A 19,087-nucleotide genomic window follows, 5' to 3' on the forward strand; every position below is an offset into this window, starting at 1 on the left:
TCAGCACCTGAGTTAGCACCTGTCTGGCAAGTGTGAAGTCATGAGTTTGATCCCCAGTACCAAAAAAAAAAAAAAATCTAATTAAAAAAAAGAGAGAAAAGAGAAGAAAAGGGCACCAAGTAGCAGCAAGTGAATCCAGATCTTGTTACTATTTGTCCGCTCCGGACCTTCCAACCCTCCAGAAGCTCAGAACTGGGGTTGGAATGCAGCAACAGGCAGGCAGGCGCCCGCCCCACCCAGGCCCCTGGGACCAAAATGGGTGGGGGTGGCGTTGTCTTTGGAATCCCTGGGCATTTAGAGGCAGACTTGCTTTGAGCCCTTGCTGTGAATACAGCATCTGAGGCCAGACAAGTTCCCAATGAGTGGCGGGAGAGCTGGCAGCCTGAAGGAACCACCGTGCTTCAGGAAGGAAGAGCAAAAAGGGTGGGCTGAGCCTTGTAATGGCCTCACTGGAGTAATCTCCAACCAGCTCAAGGGTCCTGTGATCGACCTAGGGATCTCTTGGATGATAGAGACGACTCCAAAGTTTAGATTACTAGAGATAGAGGTCTATCATGGTCAGGTGCACTAGGTGATGTCAAGGAGTTATATAATCTCTGTTTTCTCAAGATCAGAGGGCCAATGGAGGTGTCAGGGGCATCACACAGGGATTACTCAGGGTCAGCAAACACTCAGTGGAGTCTGGTTTCTCAAGTTCAGGAGAGGCCTGGATCAACTTTAGGGTTCAACTGAGTCACCCAGATAGTTCCAGGGTCTACAGATGGCTGATAGAAGATGGTATATGTAGAGTGGTATCTGCTGAATGTGCTCAAGCAACTCTGTTCTGAGTCTATATGGTGGATTTTATTCCTGTGCATTCAGTCCAAATTGGTGCTTTAACCCTGGGGATCAGGTCATATAAGCCAGGCTCTTTCCCCTGACTCTAATAATCTGTCACCAGCCCTGATTCTCACCTCAGCTCTAACTCTAAATGAACCTAAACCCTAATTGTCTTAGTTATTTTTCTCATTGCTGAGGTCAATACCCAACACCCAAAGTTAAAGGAGGAAAGGTTTCTTCTGGCTGGCTCATTTTGGTTTCAGTTTTTCAGCTGGCTCCAAGGCAGGGTGGCATGGCAGAGGAGAAACAGTTCATGACAGGCAGAAGTCAGAAGGCAACAAAGCAGAAAACAACAAAATACCAAAGCAGCAAGCTACAACTGCAGTCCTCTTTCCATCCCTTTTATTCTATTCAGGCTCCAGGCCCTTAGAGCAGACAATACTCACACCCAGAGGGGGGTACCCTTAATCCTAGTATTGTACCATGAATCCATCCCAGCATCATATCTTTAACCCCAGCATCACATATTCTAGATGCAGCCACCTCTCAAAACTCCCACCTATAAAAAGGAAAAAAGAAAAAAAAAGTGGGGGGGGGGCCCTGGAGGTTTAGCTCAGCGGCATAAGCACCTGCCTTGGAAGCAGGCAATTGTGAGTTCGATCCCCAGTACCGATAAAAAGGGGGAAAAAAAAAAAGAAAAAAAAACTCCCACCTTTGACCACATGAAGCTTTGGCTGGGGGTTGGGGTGGCAGGGGACATCTAGGTACAAGCCATAACCCTAGTCAACAGCTTTCCCCTTGTTCTGAACCTTACCAAGGTGCAGATTCCTGTAGGAGTCTGGACCCAGCCCTGTCTTGAATACAACATCCCTGTTCTGACCCTGACCTTCTATGTGACCCTATTCCACCCTGTGCCTACCCCATTCTGATACCACACTGCATACTCCAAGCTGGTCTGGGGCTCTGTACCTTTTTCAGTAGTTCTTGGGCTCAGCAATGGCTCTCCTGTGTCCTGCACCATGGCTATTAAGCCATATAGGCCCTTCTGCAGCTCTGTCATAGCCACTTGGGCCATCTGCGACTCCTACCACAGGACTGAACCTGAAACCCTACGCGACCGACTTGAGTGTATCACTGCCCAAGGTTCCTATGGGGCAAGGATTTTAGAACTGAGCCACTGCCCAGCCCAGAAGTTTCAAGAATTTTGCAAACTAGTTGTTAAACATTATGTAGACTGAAATAAATCATGGTAGGGTTATTTACACAATAGAAATTCAGAACGGCTACCAATCAGTAAACATAGTGGCACACAACTATAATCTGAGCACTTATATGAGTTGTTTTTTCTAAACCAAAACCTCAGTATTCAGTTTTAATTGTAGTGTTGGCTCTTTGAGATAAATAAGTGGGTTTTGGGTTTCAGTTTGTCACTTGGTCTCTAAAAGGTTCACCATCACTGGCCCAGATCCTTTTCTTAACTGCTGCCCATCCATTTGTTCCCCTAGCCTCAGTTTAGACTCCCGTGGTCCTCTTTTCCCAGGATAATATTTCCAGGTGTTCACAGTGTCCTCTGAAACAAGTTCTCTTTTGGTCAAACTATTATATGGCCTGCAGGGTCTGGGCTAATTGTAGCCATTTTCCTTCTGGGGGGAGATGGAGAATTAGCCTGGCCATAATTTCTCACTCAGGGAACATACATGTCTAGATGTCCCCCCAAAGTCTCATGCAATTGAAAGGGGGGCTTTCTCATGACTGGATCCATGTGGTGTGCCTCATGCAATACCCCCTCCAGGGCCTGCAAGTGTCTACTGTGATTTCCAGCTATGGCACAAGCACCACAAGTAGGCGTGACTTGTTAGTGACAAGATCCCATACAAATGGGCAGAATAGTCCCTAAGCCTCTGAACATGAGTTTCTTGTGAGAACTTGAGCAGGAGGGTGGTGTAGGTCTGATATTAGCCTAAGGCAAGGGATCTCTGAGCAGCCTCTCAGGACCCATGTGCAGAAGTTCTGTTGGGTTTCCTTGAGATTTAGACAGCATAAAAGGCTAAATTCATACCACAAAGAATGATATTATAGCTTTCCATGATACTCCACACTGTGTTTTCCAGATATATCATATACTTTTATCTTTGCTCTTATCCTCTTTTTCCCTTTACTTGGCCCACATTTGCTCTGCAGGGCCAATTTATCTCTAACTCTTCACTTTTACTTTCTCTCTCTTTTTTTTTTTCCACTTTTACTGCCTCAGATAAACTTTGTCACTTCTTTTCCTAGTTTTGTTCAATTGTTTGAGATGAGAAGAACTTGAAATCCAGCTCCAGAAGGAGAGACAAACCCAGTACTGTTTAGTCAGCAAGCCACTTTCTAGAAACAAGCTTCCCAATAGCAGTAAGACAGGATTTTCTGTGTAGAAGGGAATCTCTGGAGTCACAGGTACATGTCTGGCATCTCAGTCTTGAGACACCTTCTCTGCAGAGAGGTAAGCACCCTTGTGTGAGTCACAACTGTGCAAGACTGAGCCCTGTGGGGGAATAGGATAGGGCAAAGAGCAGATGGCCTCATCCTATCTTTCCCTTTAAGCATGGTTCTGCATAGGTATGAGGTTGACACCAGCCTTTCCTAGCTTAGAACTACCATGGGCACCAATATCCACCCTGATCAAGGAGAGCAGACTGCATAACACCCTTTAGTTGCTTATTTTGTGGCACTGGGATAGAATTCAGGGCAAGTGCTCTATCTCTGCGGTATACCCTCAGCAATGCACAGCAGCCTTTAGGCAGGAAAACAGCTCAAAGCTCCAGGTTCTACAACCCAGCCAGGGATTACCAGGATCAAGGGCTAGCAGACAGGCTCAGGAAGGAGCCATCCACGGTGTCCTTTCTGTAGGCACTGTGTCTAGGCTTGCCAACTTTTTTACCTGTATCTGTTTTCACAAGTACTTCCTGAGGGTTTCCCTCAAGAAAACCCCGAGTGGTCCTGACTCCTTATAGTGAACAGTGTATTTGGCTTACCCCTGCACTCCTGCTCTGTGTTGCCCTAATATCTATCTTAGGACCAGAAGAATGTGTAACCCAGCAGAAGCACTGACCTGTGAAGAACAGAGTACAGAACAGTCATCACTTCTTGGCAGAAAAGCACATGAATGCTCAGTTTTGGCACACACACATGCATGGATGTGGTTTCAGAAGCAAGCTTCAGGCATTGAGGAGGGACAATGCTCTTGTTTACAACTGCAGCCCAGGAAGAGGAAAGTTTTGTCAGACTTTATAGAGGGGAAACCACACCCAACCATCCTGGGTTGTCCTCATTTACCCACACACTTATATTAACAGCCTCCTGAGCACTGAACACTGTCATAGAGGCCAGATCTACAGTGGGCACAGCTAAGGCCATGGCTATGGTACATATAAAGGATCACAAGTGGCATGATCATGGAAATCATTATTGTTGCACTGGCAGGTCCAGCATAGAGTCCTTCTGAGAAGTAGCAGTCACAATGGAGGCCCAAAGAAGACTGGAGTATATGTGTGTCCTCTTCCTGTACCCTGGGGGACTATAGGTCCCACATATCCAGACAGGAAGTCTGAGGTCTGACCAAGACAACAGAGACCACAATAGTTAGAGTACGGCCCCATCTTCACAAGGCCATACCAGTAAGTCACCTCATTTGGCTCTTCTTCCCCAGAACAGGAGCTCCATGAAGACAGGTGACTACCCTGCAGCTCAGCATACAGGTAGGATGGGCAAATATTTGTCACATGGGTCTGATGGGACTGTGAACAAGTATCAAGGCCATTGGTTTGCTAATGCTAACCATGCCTCACCTCTTTCTAACCCCACTTGAGTTGTCCACATGGCCAGAACTCCCATAAGAAAAGCTAGAGCCAGGGTGCCCAAGAAAGAGGCAGGACTGGCAGTGCTGGCCTCAGAGCAGCTATCAAAGCACCTGGAGGTGGTAGTATACAAAATGGTACCCAGCCCACTCATCATATTTCCTGACCATCCAGCATTGGTTCTCACTTTTTTCTTTTTTCTTTTTTTCTTTTTTTTTTTTTTGTCTTTTTCCTTTTTATCGGTACTGGGAATCGAACTCATGACTGCCTGTTTGCAAGGCAAGCGCTTATGCCGTTGAGCTAAATCCCCATCCCCCCAGTGCTCACTTTTCACAGTGACAACCTGTGGTAGCTCCATGGCAGGCCTAGCAAACATGTAAGCTCAGAATGTCCACTGCAACCAGCCATTGAGGCAGCAGTCACAGCAGGACCAGGTCCTCTCTGGCATATGTACTACTCATTCACAAGGTTATAGATGGAAGAGGTGCCAGCCTCAACATAGTAGTGGCATCTGTAAGTAGTAACAGGAAAATAAAGTCATTTCAAAAATGATGAATGGCCCTAGATCCCACATCCATTGGCCCTGAAGGCTCACCACTGCAGACAGTGGGCCTGAAGTCATGTGTTCCAGGCACAACTACAACCAGTGATATGAGGACAGCTCCACTGACTACAAAGTCCAAGCCAGTGGGGCTTCACTGGGACTCGGTATGAGGTACTGACTCCCAGGCCCAGACCACTCCAGGACAAAGGACCCTCAGGATTTAGGTTCCCATTCCCCCAAGATTCCAGAGATCTCTGACCTTACAGTTCCCATCCCTCTTAAGGCCCTAGTGACTTGTGACCCCACCTTAGTCTTCAGACTAGCTCACCTTTGGTAGCTGGCAGATGTGAAGCTCTTGCCAGGCTGAATAGAGAGAATACTGAGGGCTTTTATGCCTCCAAAGTAGAGGCTGGTAGTCCCTGGAGATTATGAATAGTGGAAAGGGGTAGACCAGGTGATACTCTGAGACAAATGAAGTGTCAATGTCCTTAACATTCTGGCCCACTTCTCTCCCAAAGTTCTGAGAATAATACAGGCTCTGTCTAAGCCACAAAGCCTCTGACCATGTTGAAAACCTCACCTGGATTTCCTACCCTTCCCAACCTGCTCTGCCTCTTCCTTCAAATAGCTCTTTGGGTACTCACTCCCGCTTCTGAGCTCTGAGTCATGACCCTCCCAGTTACTCACAGGCAGCTGGCTGGAGGACCCAGTCAAGTTTCACTGCAGCTGTGCCCCATGGTCAAGGGCAGTGTAGAAGTAGTCAGACTGGGACTGGATGTGGCACACACCTGTAATCCCAGCTCTTGAGAGACTGAGGAAGGAGGACTGCCACAAATTCAAGGCCAGCCTGAGCTTTAAAGTGAGTTCAAGGCCATCATGAGTTATATAACAAGACCTTGTTAAGTACCCAGACTGCAACTCATGGCAGTGCTGGTTATGGAGGGAGGATAGGCAGAGACACTTCCTTGCAGAAATAGCTGAGGGGTGGGGGCTGGGGATTTAGCTCAGCGGCATAAGCACCTGCCTTGCAAGCAGGCAGTCATGAGTTCGATCCCTGGTACCGATAAAAATGAAAAAGACAAAAAAGAAAAGAAAAGAAATAGCTGAGGGGTGGGTAGAGTGGGGTGCTATGGTTTGTAGCTAAAGCCTCATGCAGTCATGGGGGAGGGCTTCTAGAATTTGTGATTGACTCATGGTTCAACGCTGGGATATTGGTTATGAGTGCCCCGCCTGCCCTGGGGGAAGGTAGCCTGCTCTCTTGCTACTCCCACTTTGCTCTTGTTGCTTTTGCTGTCTTCTGACAACACTAATGATTGCCCCTCTGCCATGCCACCCTGTCTTGGAGCCAGCTGATTGTGGACTGAAACCTCCACAAACTGAGCTAAATAAACCTTTCCTTCTTTATTTTGGGTGTCATGTATTTTGTTTCAGCAACAAGAGAACAGTAACTAAGGTGGGGGGGGGGGAGGTAAACCTCAAAATGACTCTAAAACCTTAGTGTTACCCTATCTCTGTTGTCACAGGCACCAAACAATCACAGTCACAAGGATGGCAACGGGGAAGAGCAGTCACTGCTTAGTCCTCAGAAAATGATCTATAGGACACAGCAGTTGGGTAGGAGAAGGGTATGAACTCTGCAGAGGAGCAGGTCAGGGGCCTGGGCAGTCATGTACTAGACTGCCTGCTGTCGGACAGGGTAAGTGTGGGGTTTGAATGCTTCCCTGCCTGTAGCTGAGAGGGAAAGGAAACTGGTGAACTCTTGCATTGCTTCACAGTAGCTAAGAAGAGCCAGGTGGGGTGGGACACGCCTGTAATCCCAGCACTTGGGAGACTGAGGCCAGAGGGCCACCAGGAGTTTGAGGCCAGGATAGGCTACACAGTGAGTTCAAAACCAGCCTGGAATACATAGCAAAACCCTGTCTCAAAAAAATAAAATGACCATAAAGAAATTAGAGACGGAAGAGGGGGGTAGAGAGGGAAAAGAGGAGCAGGAGTAGAGACAGAAGATAAAAAGGCAAGAATGATTGTTAACATTCAAGGCAAGAAAGGGACGCAATTAAGCCTTGGAGTGAGGTTACCTCCAAATGTGTTTGTTTTCTAGTGTATAGGGGTTGAGGATATAGCTCAGCGGCACCCATCAAGCCCAAGGTTGGGAGTTCAATCCCTGGTACAAAAAAAATCTAGTGTACAGAACTTTTTTTTGTCTTTTTCCTTTTTAACAGTACCGGGGATCGAACTCATGACTGCCTGCTTGCAAGGCAGGTGCTTATGCCACTGAGCTAAATCCCCAGCCCCAGAACTTTTGTAATATAGTCAATTACTTTCTTTTATTCCCAAGCTCCCACCTCTGGGCATATGTTGGTTCAATAAGCTATAGTGGGGGTTGGTCTGTTGTCTGGGAAAGATACGTGAGTGGCACCACACATCAAAGCTCCATTACTATTTCTATGACTTAAGCCTTATGTTCCTTTCTTTGAAGCTCAGAGCCTAAGGTCAAGGTCAAATCAGAGCACAGGTCAAGGGTCACCACACAATACAGTCTGCTCAGAGGGACAGGTATTACTAGAGGGGTCATAGGGATGAGTGATCCCCTGAGGTGCTGGGGGTTGTAACTTCATGCTAAGGTTTAGGGCACTCCGATTGCTGATGACTGATGTGGATTGAGGTGGGCACTGTTATCAGAGTAGTTATTGAGGGTTGACCAAGTAGGGGGTGGGAGTCCACTCTAAAGGTCATATAGGCTGACAGACAGGCTGAGTTGACTTGGACCATAACCAGGTTGGCAGAAGTCATAGTACTCAACCCAGATGTGGACTTTGCAGTAACAGTGATCACAGAGGCCGCCACAGGTCTTGTTTAGATGACTGTTAGATAAGCCCCTTCCATGGCACCCACAGGGTCAGTCACAGCCAGGAGCAGTTTTTAGACTGCAAATAGAATTAGGTCATATGCCACCATGGAGTCAAAGGTTTAGTGTCAGAGTTGGCATTGGTATTGGAGCGGTACAAGGATTCTCTCAGTAAAAGCAGTGGAAGGGCAGCAGTACTAATAGTAGTGCCCAGCTGATGTGCATTACACACGTCTACTCACATTGCCTGATGGTGGACACAGCCACATCAGAGTGACAACCATACGCATGCCCACACAACTCAAGTTCAGTGGCAGAATCAGAATGATAGTTATGGGGTGAGCTGATCCATGGCAGGGACTGCCAGGCAGAACAGGGCACGGCCTAACCGCACTTTCGGTGAGCACCAGCTGTATGGTGGTGGCAGAGACAAAGTCTAGGTAACTAGCAGGGAGGAGAGCAAGACACCTAGTTTGTTCACCTCACCATCTTTACCATGTGTTCCATGTTGGATAGAGCCCCTGCACTCAGAGGCAAAATGATGCACAGGCAACTGCCCTAGCCATGAGTCATACAGGGCATAGTGGTAGAAGGGGAGTCCCTTGGGGCACACTGGGGGCCTGCATGTAGTGTATGCTGTTTGGAGAAGTTCCCTCAGAGGTTAGTCACACATGGGAACTCTAGAGCCATGGGTCAGATGACAGATGACTTGGTTTTCACTTCTCTATGGCTCTCAAGTGCACCATCCTAGGGTGACCACCATCTCCTTCATGGTGACAATTCCAACTCTCTGAAGATTCCCTCTCCAATCCTCATGGTGCCCCTAAACTGAGATCGGCACATACTACCACTTCCTGGACACCTCATTCTGGTCTGCTTATCTTCATGGTTTTTTGTTTTTGAACAGGGTCTCACTATGTAGTTCAGGGTGGCCCCAAAACCATGATGATCTTTCTGCCTCAGGTTCCAAGTGCTGGGATTAAGGCATACGGCACCACAGCCAGCCACCTTCAGGCCTCTAAAGCCTACCTCCCAAGTGCAGTGAAGCATTCATCAACCCATTGAACTAAAAATGTGCTTAAAATCCAGTTAAACCATGTTAAGTGACTTTTTTTGCTTTCATGCCTGTCCCATCAAACACTGTCAAGAGATATGTGACTGGGCATGGGGCTCATTGGGTCCTTGGTAAATTGACACATGGGTGAAGGCTTGAGCTCACTTCTCCTCTGCTCCACAGCTAACATCAGTTATCAAGCAGAGACTGCCTTCCATCTCACTCCTCTTCCCTAATCAGAGCAAAAGCAATAGCAGCTTTTAGAGCTAATGCTAGGGCGAAAGTGAACAGGTAGTATTAACTGTTGTAACAGTGTACAGGGAAAGACCAGGTTTATGTTTGTTTTGTTCTGGTACCTCTGGGATTAACACTCCTGGCCATGGTCACACAGCTCTCTAGTCCCATAACAAGATTTATGAGGGATGGGTCACATCCAGAGATCCCTTGGTACCACACAGAGGCAACTACAGGAGTAAGAGTCACCAATGCCAGTCATGACAAGCAGAACATGACAGAAGCAGTGACAAAGGTCAGTGTGGTGGTGCACACCTGTAATCTCAGCTCTTGAGAGCTGAGGCAGGACTATTGTCATGAGTTTGAGGCCAGCCTGGGGTACATACTGAGTTCATGGCTAACCTGAACTGTATAGGCAGACTGTTTCAAAAGGGCAAATTAGGAGTGACAGTAAAGATGGGGACAGAGATCAGGGCCACCATGGGAGACTCTTGAGATCTACAGGGGTAGGAATGCAAACCTACAATGGGGACCCACCCAGGTGCCGAGTGATAGGACAGAAAAAGGAGAGAGATGTGAGACAGCTCCCCTAAGATATAGGGGTGGGGAAGGACAGGACAGGGATGGGAGCTCACCACAGGAACTACAGTAAGGGACCATGAAAGGGGTAGAGGGAAATCATCTGTGAAACTGAGCTGCCTGGCCAGCCTACCCTGTCAGACATGCCCACAGGCAGGACTTCACCCTCAACTCCCCAGAGACTTTCTGGCTCTGTTCTGATACTCCAGTGGTCTGGACTGTCTATGAGGATGTGTACCCTGAATCTAATGGTCATTTGGGCTCTCCTCAAGAATGGCTGGGTCCAGAAGTTTAAAAATTATCTGAGGAAGCAGGCTTCGTTTTTTTTTATTTCACACTAGGGCTTGTCTTTACTTCTTTTCTAGGCCTGACTCAATCCTTAGTGAACAGCTTGATCCCTGAGTAAAAGTGGCCCCAGGAAAGAGTGTGCACAGTTGTGGGTAAAAGTATTGGTACATATGTGCATCAGCAGTGACCATGGTCCACTATGTATTCAGAGCGGAGCTGCTGAGCAGAATGTATGATGAAGGGAGGAGGGGCTTGGGTTGCCAATCATCAGGTGAGATGCAAGATCAATACTTGCTGAGCAAGGCTTTAGGTTGGGACACTGGGTCACCTTGAAAGTCATGATGAGGTAGGCAAATACAAAGATTCCTTGTAGGTCCAGTTGGACAATGACATTCTCAAAACCTCAAGGCTTGCAGTCCTAGGACTCAGGAGGTTGGAGCAGGAGAAGCACCTTGAATTCAAGGCAGCCTGAACTACACAGTAACAGCAAGATTCTGTCTCAAAAAATATTTAAAAACCCAGCTCTCCCACACAAACATGCCAGCACCCTCACCCTTTTCTGCCTGCCACCAGGTCTTCTTGCTATCATAAACACGCTGGGAGATCACATTCTAAATGTCATGGCCTCTTGGATTCTAAGTTGCAGACTAAGGTCCTGAAGAAGGGCCCAAGGGGACTGGGCAGGTACAGATTCTCTCCAAAATTTCACAGCACAGGCTGCTCATCCCAGCCCCTAGCAATGATCCAAAACTTAGGACATCCCCAAGAGAACAGTCCCCAGAGCACTTACCCTAGTCCCCTACCTTTGGGTGAGTCACAACATAGCAGGGCTCAGATTGTGGCAGGTAAAGTTTGAAGGCTCTGGCTGTGGTCAACAAGCAGGCTGGGTTGAGTGGGTAGTAACTGTCTCCTAAGCAACTAGGTGGGGGATCTGGCATTTCCTGGGCAACTGTTCTAGAGCCTGGACTGGGAAGGAGTGGGTCTGAGTAGAGATTCTTGGCTCTCAGGAAAAGAGCCAACAGCACCAGTAGGAAAATGGATACAATCCAAATGCATTGGGAGTCCTAGGCACCAGGTATTGAAATTAGGCCTGAGACAGGATCCAGGGTGGGCCCCACACAGGGCTGCCCTTTAGAAGTATGGTCCTTATGTCATTCCCCTATCTACACAATGGAAGAAAGAACACCCAAAGGAAAGTAGTATCGGAGTTGTAGGCTACAATATACCTGGGAATAAAGCAGTCCCCAAAGTTTGGGAAACCGAAGAGGACACTCAGAAACATTAATAGCATCCACTAAACAAAGAGGAACTGGGGGCACGAAGAAGCACGCGGTTGCTTCTCCATAGGTCCACCCCCTTGAGCAACTGATGCTACTGAGGTTCAAATACTTAGAAAAGATCTGATTCTCATTTAAATGAAGTTCCAACTGGCAGCCCGGAAAGCACAGTTTCCAGGTGCCTCCAGGAATGTGTTCCCTCTCCGGAGGCTTGGACCACTGCCACTGAGCCTGAGCAGCCAGCAAAGGACTACAAATGACTGGAGTAGCTGGTTCCACTAGGAGACCACTCCTGCTCCAAAACTGACAATGTATGAAACATGTAGGCCTGATGACAATGAACCTGGAATCCAGGAGGGAAGAGGCGCTGGAAAACCTCCTTGCTCAACTATCACTGGTGCCCTACCCAATTACAAAAATTCTTTGGCCAATAAATAGAAATTTTGGTCTTCATACCCAATCTCTTGCTAACAACTGGAGCTGAGGATAGTTACTCTCAGCAGGGCACAGGCCCCAACCCAGACAAGCCCAAATCTCCAAGTTTTTTTTTCTTCAGATAGGGTCTCACTATATAATTCCCTATGTAGCCTGAGTTAGCCTCGAACTCATGGCAATTCTGCCTTAGCCTCCCAAGTGCTGGGAATACAGGCATGTGCCACCACACCTGGCTAAAAGCTCCAAGGTTTTAGATGAAGAGCTGGCCCAGAGATAAGGGCCATCTGCCTGGCCTCCAGGGAGTTAGAGCACAAAAGGGTCTCTTCCCTGGCCTAGACACTGCTAGCTACAAGGTTCCCCACTGCTGCCCAGTCATCCCATCTAGGGCCTGGGATAGAAATCATGGTGCCTTAAGAGAGACATACTGGTACTGTCTATGTCTTCAGGGAATGCGTCTCGTACCTCTATAGAAGTCAGCACTTGAGTTTCCCCTCATCTTTCCACCGGAGCCTGCAAACTGCCCATACCCACAATCAGCGCATCACTCAAAATGTTCCTGAGCCACTTTCCCTATATGCTCAAGCTGTTGCCAGCGGCCACACACATACGAAAGACCATGGAAGGTGGGCAGGGAGACTGGAAGGTGAAAAGGTATAAAACGTGATAGATGGAACAGTGGACATACAACTTCAAGAACAAGTCACAGTGCATTGTGCCAAGAGAACACCCCTCCCACCACCACCCCACCCCAAATCCTTCAATTTCTGAAAGAAGGCTGGTGCCACCAGGGCCCTGGAGAGATACCCAGTTTTTCAACGTTGCAGAGTCCACAGGCATGGCACACTGTGCCACTGGCCATGCAAACAGCTGGGCTATTTTTCCAAACATTGCTGTATGAAGGAGTCAGGATGTCGAATATGGCATCAATGGCTGGAGCCGTACTACAGGAGACAGGTTCACACGGAGAATCTGCTGGGCTTGCTGCCGAACCTCATCATCTGAGGACTGTCTGTTCACCTTTATGGCACGGAACTTTATTAGCTTTGCTGTTCCTGACCCCAAGCAGGACTTGGGAGACTGAGACTCAAGCCGTTTTTTCTTCTTTGGAGGGAGATCCTTTGCCTCCTCAGCCCTTTTCCTCTTCTGTCCCAGAGTCACAGAGTGACTTTTCTGGGCCTTTCTTGACATGCTAGGCTGAACAGATGCCTTTGGCCTGCCCCTGCCCTTGAGCTGAATCTGAGCCACTTTGTTCCGTGCTGCCTTGGCTTTAGCCTTGTTCCATGCTGCCTTGGCCTTAGCCTTATCCCGTATTGCCTTGGCCTTAGCCTTGTCCCGTATTGCCTTGGCCTTAGCCTTGTCCCGTATTGCCTTGGCCTTAGCCTTGTCTCGTGCTGCCTTGGCCTTAGCCTGTATTCGAGCCACATTGCCACTGTTTTGGGCAGCTTTAGCCAGTGTTCGAGTTGCCTTGACCTGGGCTGTTTCGGTGCCCAGGGTGGAGCCCTCTTTCATTTGCAGACCACGGACAGAGCCAATGGCTTTGCAGGTCTTTCTCTGGGATCCAGTGCCTTGCTGGGGTCCAGCCCTAGAACCTTTGTGAGTCAGACATGTTGCACCCTTGCTTGTGGTTTTTCTAGGAGCTTTGGAGCAGGACTTCTCTGGACTCTTCCCTGAACCTTTCTGCAATTTCAAAGGAGAGTTTGCAAGTGACAGCCGCAATGACTGTGGTTTGTGCTTAGCATTCAAGCAGCGCATAGGATTCTTAAGTGGAACCAGGGCTTCAAGGACAACAGAAAGCCGCATGGCAGGGTAGACACCTGGATATAGGTGGGTGGGAAAACCCATTGTTGCACCCCTGGTTCGGCTGGCACTTGATTGCTTCAGAGAGCTCAGCAACAGGTTGGTAGTAGTATGCTTGGTAAGGGCTGGTGTAGACCCTTTGGCCAGCCTGCCAGACAATGACATAGGAAGCAGGGTAGCTCGGCCTGTGGGCAGGTGCACAGCAGTTTGGGGAGCACTGGCTGGAGGTGATGTGGCAGTTGGGTTGGGGGCACGGGCCTGAAGTTTCGTCTGACTTGGGGGACTGGCCGTGCATGAACTATAGCCATAGACATCACCGCTGCGTAGAATGGTAGGCTGGAAACCATCATCTCTCAGACCCTGCAGGAAGGCCACAAGCTGGGCCTCTGTGGCATTGAGATCCTGGCTCATGGGGTTAAAGACAAGCAGCGCCTCTTCCAAGGCCTTCTTCCCTGCTGTGGAGATGCGTGACCAGGAGTGCACAGCTTTCTCCTCCACATGCTGCACCACCACGCTCATGGCATTAGGCACTGTAGTTCTGCCCGGGTATCCACAAATCAGTGGTTGGCACCTCCAAGGCAAGAAGAAAAGAATCAGTAAGAATGGCACCAAGACATGGAGGCAGAGCAGGTACACAGGTCTCACAGGGTCCCCACTCCCTGGTCAGAGCAAGTTTCGGGGGGGGAGGGGGACCTGGTCTCCTAACCACTACTGCACTGTGGAGGGAAGAGTCAGGTAATTTCTTCAGGACACATTCTCAGTGCACTTCAGAATCACCTAACTGGGGCTGGTGCTTTAGCTCAGCAACATAAGCACCTGCCTTTCAAGCAGGCGGTCGTGAGTTCGATCCCCGGTACCGATAAAAATGAAAAAGACAAAAAACCAAGCAAACAAAAAAGAAGAATCACCTAACTTGCTAGGACCTGGGAAAAATTTAAACCTGGGTTGCTTAAATTTGCTCTTTTGTTTTCAGATGGGATCTCACTATGTTACATAGGGAGGGTGGTCTTTTATTTGTGGATTCAAGTGATTCTTCCAGCTTCCCAAGTAGCTGTGTATTACACACTCCATTTGCATCAATATTTTTTTAAATTTGTGATATATAACAGATACATTCCTCAAGAGGAATTTGTACATGGACATACTGCATCTTCTTTTTTTTTTTTCCCCCGCCTTAAATCTGTATTTTCTGATGCTTAAAACCTAATTAGATGCAATCCTGGAGAAAAAAGGTACACAGCCTCATCCTCAAGAAGCTCAATCCAGAAGACAAGGCAGAGTCACCACTAAGATTCTTTGAAGTGTAAGGCTCAGCTTGTGAACAGGTCAGGAAGGATTTCTGTGACAGAAAAGCTACTTAGGATAAATGACAGATAGAAAAAGAACAAAAAGGGGAGTAGCCTTCACAGTGGCTGTGAAGAAAAAGAGCAAGGCACAATTGCTGTGGAGTCTGGTATCTAGCTAGAAAAACAAGTTACAGGTAGGTCAACAAAGAATGCTGAATATTGGCCAAAGGACACAGATTTATACCTAATGTCCTCGTCCTTATCAGTTCCTCCAGCCGTTGGCGGGGTGTGGCTCTGCTTTCAGGGTTCCTAGACAGTCAACTTGGTAACCCAATTACTAGCTCTAGCCCCAAAGACAAGCTTAAGGTAAAGAGCCATTCTTCACTTAGCTGATGAGCAGCAGTTGTGAACGACACCTAAATAACTAGGCATCCGGGGACCAGGCTGAAAAATCAGAAGCCCACAGTCTGAAGACACAGGAGCTAAATGTTTCATGGGGGATGGCAAGCCAAAAGGACATCTGAGGTCTGAGCTGTTCCAACTAGAGCTTGGAGGACAGCAGGCCTCAGAACAGCCCAGAGTTGTCTAGAACACTTAAATTGTCCCAGACTTCTTTGAAGAAACTGTAGTTGTCAGTCATGACTAACATCTTACACTCAACCCAGCATTTGAGCATCCCATAGGCAAGTGGCAGCTCCCCAGCTGCACTGGAACATTAAAAGATCAGCCTGCATCAGTGAGGTCCCTGGGGCCTCAAGGCCCATCTGTGCAGCTTCTCCCCACCACACTAATGCAGGGAGATGAAGTCTTCTGAATCCCCTGGAGGAAGTGCTCTGGGGCTCCCTGTTTGGAAACATTCTTGGATCCTCAGGTGTCTGAGGTACTTCCCCTCCCCAGAGGCCACTTTCCAAGCACAATTCTTGTACATGACTTTAGTTCTTTTATTTATTTAGCTTTTGAGGGGGTGGAATTCTCGGGGCTGTGAACTGTATGGGGAGGTGGCCTATTTCCCACCCACAATCCCCAACACACATATTGGGGTTGACTGCGGACTCCTCGCCCAAGGCCCCTTAAGGGAGGATCTTCTTGGCTTTCAAGAACCTTCGGAAAGAGGCTGAAGCCGGGACCCCGACTTGCCTTCACACTTGCCTCCGGGGCCACCAGGGGTCGTTGACCGAGACGGGGCGAGAGAGGCAGCATCCAGGAAAACTGGAGTCTGGGGCAGAATGGGGCCCTCGACCTGGGAGACCGCGTCCCTGAGTCCCAAACGGCGGAGAGCAGGCTAGTCAGAGGCTGCGATATGTGCAGGGCGCGCGTTCCAGCTCGACCGAGACAGCGAAGCCCCAGGGTGGGGTCGCTGGTGAGGGGGGGAGGGGGTGGGGGCGGGGAGACTCAGCCAAGCCAACGGAGAACGCGGATTCGGGAAGAGCGGCCCGGCCCTCCGCCCTGCAGCCTTGCCGGCCGCCACTCCGGAGCGCGGTTAGGCCCGCGGCTCTAACCTACCGGCGCCGCCGCGGGGACACAGAACGCGCCTCTGCGCCGCCTCCTCTGCTCCAACATGGCCGCCTGCTGCGCGCCGGAAGTATCCCACACTTCCGCTTCCGGGACCTGGCCCGCCCTAGTGACCCTTGACCCTTGAGACCCCATTCTCCCTCCCCAAAAGCCTTGGGGCAAGCATGTTGGGTACCAGGGAGGACTGCCTGGAGGTGGTGGCTGGGAAGACTGCTCCGAATCAATCTGGTCTAGCATGGGAGATTGAGGAGCATGTGTGCCCTTGGACATAGACCCCAGAAAGCAAGCTAGGATGTAATTGAAGAATGGCACCCTCTCCAAGAGGTGCTGGCAGTACATTACATTTGGGAGCAGCTCTTGAAAAGATCTGGGTCATTTTCCACCCTGGCCTTTCTGAAGCTATGGACAAAGTCCACTTCTCTTAGAGGCACTTGACCAGAGAGGATGCTAGGGAGTGCCTCAGGGTAACCCCTTTGTTTAGCAGTAGAAGTGTCTCCTTGAAGGAGAGAAGCCTCTCTCTTTATGAGAATGAAATCTACTTCACATTCCATGAAAGATTAGTGTGCATACAGAAGCCCAAGGTGATCCACATTCAGTCTGTAGGCCACAGAATTACTAGTGTTGGCCTGACTATAGTCGTCCAGGTATGTGTGCATAGATATAGTGGACCACCCTTGCCAAGCTTCGGATCATCAATGCCACAGAATCTCATCTTTAGTGTTAACATTACTAAATCTCTACACTTTTGTGAGAATGACTGGAATCTCCATCTTTCTGCCTGTTTCCTCCAGCCAGCAGATAGATGGTGGTTATAGAGTGCCTTGCTCCAGCAGCACCAAATAATAGGATGCAGGTCAAAATTATCCCGAGGGGCTTGTACCTGCAGATGAAGGGTCAGAATGGTTTTTGAAGCTCTGACCAAAGACCCTATTTGTCAGGGGGCCCCAAGTCCCAATTGGGAGCATTCATGGGACCATTGGTTTCATGGATGACATAGTGGGTCTGCGTTCTTCTTCCTCTTTTCTGCCTCTGCTTCTTCTTGACACCAGGTCTTGCTATGCAATTCAGACTGGCCTCAAACTCTTGGTAATCCTCCTGCATCAGCCTCCAAGTACCTCAAATACCACTGTGTCTGACCCAACTCTTTTATCTCTCTTCCTCCTCCTCCTGCTCCTCTTCCGCTACTTCTACTTCTTCTTCTTCTTTCTTCTGTGTCACTTTGTTGTGTAGGCTGGCCTTGTATTCACTATTTTGCCCAGGCTGGTCTCAAACTCATGGTGATCTCCTAGCCTCAGCCTCCCAGGTGCTGGAATTTCAGGTGTTTGCCACTATACTTGGGTTTTGGTGTTTTGGGTTTTTTTTGTTTGTTTTTTTTTTTTAATGTGGGATCAAACTTGCGGCCTTGTGTTTGCCAGGCAGGTGCTGTGTCACTGAGCTGTATCTTAGGCCTTGTTTTGGTTTTTGAGACAGGGCCTTGAACTTGCTTTGTAGCCTAGGCTAGTCCTGTGTCAGCCTCTGAAGAGCTGGATTAATGTGCACCACCATATTTGGCTATCTGCCACAACTCTTATACCCTAACCCTCACAGCAGTGCCACATATGGTAGTTGGGGGGCAGTTACAAATCTAGTAGCAATCATGAGAGTGTGGATGGATGCTTCATTTAAGGTATAAGTGGTAGTTTTTCTTCCCTATATGACCTCAGGATCTTCTGACTACTGTTTCCCTGCCTATAGAGGAGCCCCGATCACTAAAATCAAATGCTCACTCCACTCAGAAGTTCCCCAGACCTCACCTGGTGCCACTTAGTTTCTCAGGGCCTCAGGATTCATGATGGAATTCTTGGTGCCTTCTTTAAGCCTAGATGAAGTGTCTAGCAGGAACCACCAAATTTCCTGCTCCTGTAGGTTCAGGGCATCTAGCTCATCCTGCTAAAGAGAAAGGAAGGGTGAAATTCCACAGGTCAGGATGTAATCAGCATTTTTTTCCTTTTGAGATAGGGTCTCGTTATGTAGTTCAGGCTGGCCTTAAAAGTGTCTTGTTAAGTAGTCCACAGGCCTCAAACTTTTAGTTTGTTTTTGAGACAGGATCTCACTATGTAATTCAGGCTGTTCTTGAACTGATGATGCAGCCCAGGCTGGCTTTGAACTCACAGCAATCCTCTTGCCTTGGCTCCCAAGTGCTAGGATTACAGGCATGCTGTTTCTTGAAATAGGGTCTTGCTTGTTATGCAGTCCAGGCTGGCCTCAAGCTCACTGTGTAGCCCAGGTTGGCTTTGAACTTGCAGCAATCCTCCTGCCTCAATCTCCCAAGTGCTGGAATTAGAAGGGTGCACCACTATATCTGCCTGAGTATAATTAAAAAGTCCTAATTTGGCACTTCCAATTGTGGGTGAGCCCTGTCTCTGGCCCTGTCCATGGTTCAGGGTCAGGTTAGTTGTTCACTCACAGGACCAGCCCAACCTTAGCTTTTATCCTAGTGGTTTCTGAAGCCAGCAGTCAACCCGTTGTGTGCAGATGGGGTAGAGCTATGCAAACAGAAGCCACTTCCATGAAGAGATAGAGTTTGGCCTCATGAGAT

The 19,087-nt window shown here is 48.6% G+C and overlaps 1 protein-coding gene across 4 annotated transcripts; it reads right to left on the reverse strand.

Annotated features, from left to right (window-relative positions):
* Positions 1-12,551: 12,551 nt before the first annotated feature.
* Positions 12,552-18,438, reverse strand: Ccdc71 (coiled-coil domain containing 71). Of its 4 annotated transcripts, none has more exons than XM_023560045.2 (2): positions 18,303-18,438; positions 12,552-14,282 (listed from the first exon to the last, which is right to left on the reverse strand). In XM_023560045.2, the coding sequence occupies exon 2, from the start codon at positions 14,228-14,230 to the stop codon at positions 12,818-12,820; it is 1,413 nt and encodes a 470-aa protein (XP_023415813.1). In that variant the 5' UTR covers positions 14,231-14,282; positions 18,303-18,438; the 3' UTR covers positions 12,552-12,817. The 4 variants fall into 4 exon arrangements, with proteins under 4 accessions (XP_023415813.1, XP_005006699.1, XP_063104910.1 ...); XM_005006642.4 differs by lacking the exon at positions 18,303-18,438 and adding an exon at positions 16,501-16,619; XM_063248840.1 differs by lacking the exon at positions 18,303-18,438 and adding an exon at positions 16,501-16,608 and having other exon boundaries at positions 12,552-16,253.
* Between the last annotated feature and the right edge of the window lie 649 nt (positions 18,439-19,087).

Source organism: Cavia porcellus, unplaced genomic scaffold, assembly GCF_034190915.1.
Source record: "Cavia porcellus strain 051 isolate PalLab524CR breed Dunkin Hartley unplaced genomic scaffold, mCavPor4.1 scaffold_5, whole genome shotgun sequence".
Taxonomy (NCBI): Eukaryota; Metazoa; Chordata; class Mammalia; order Rodentia; family Caviidae; genus Cavia; species Cavia porcellus.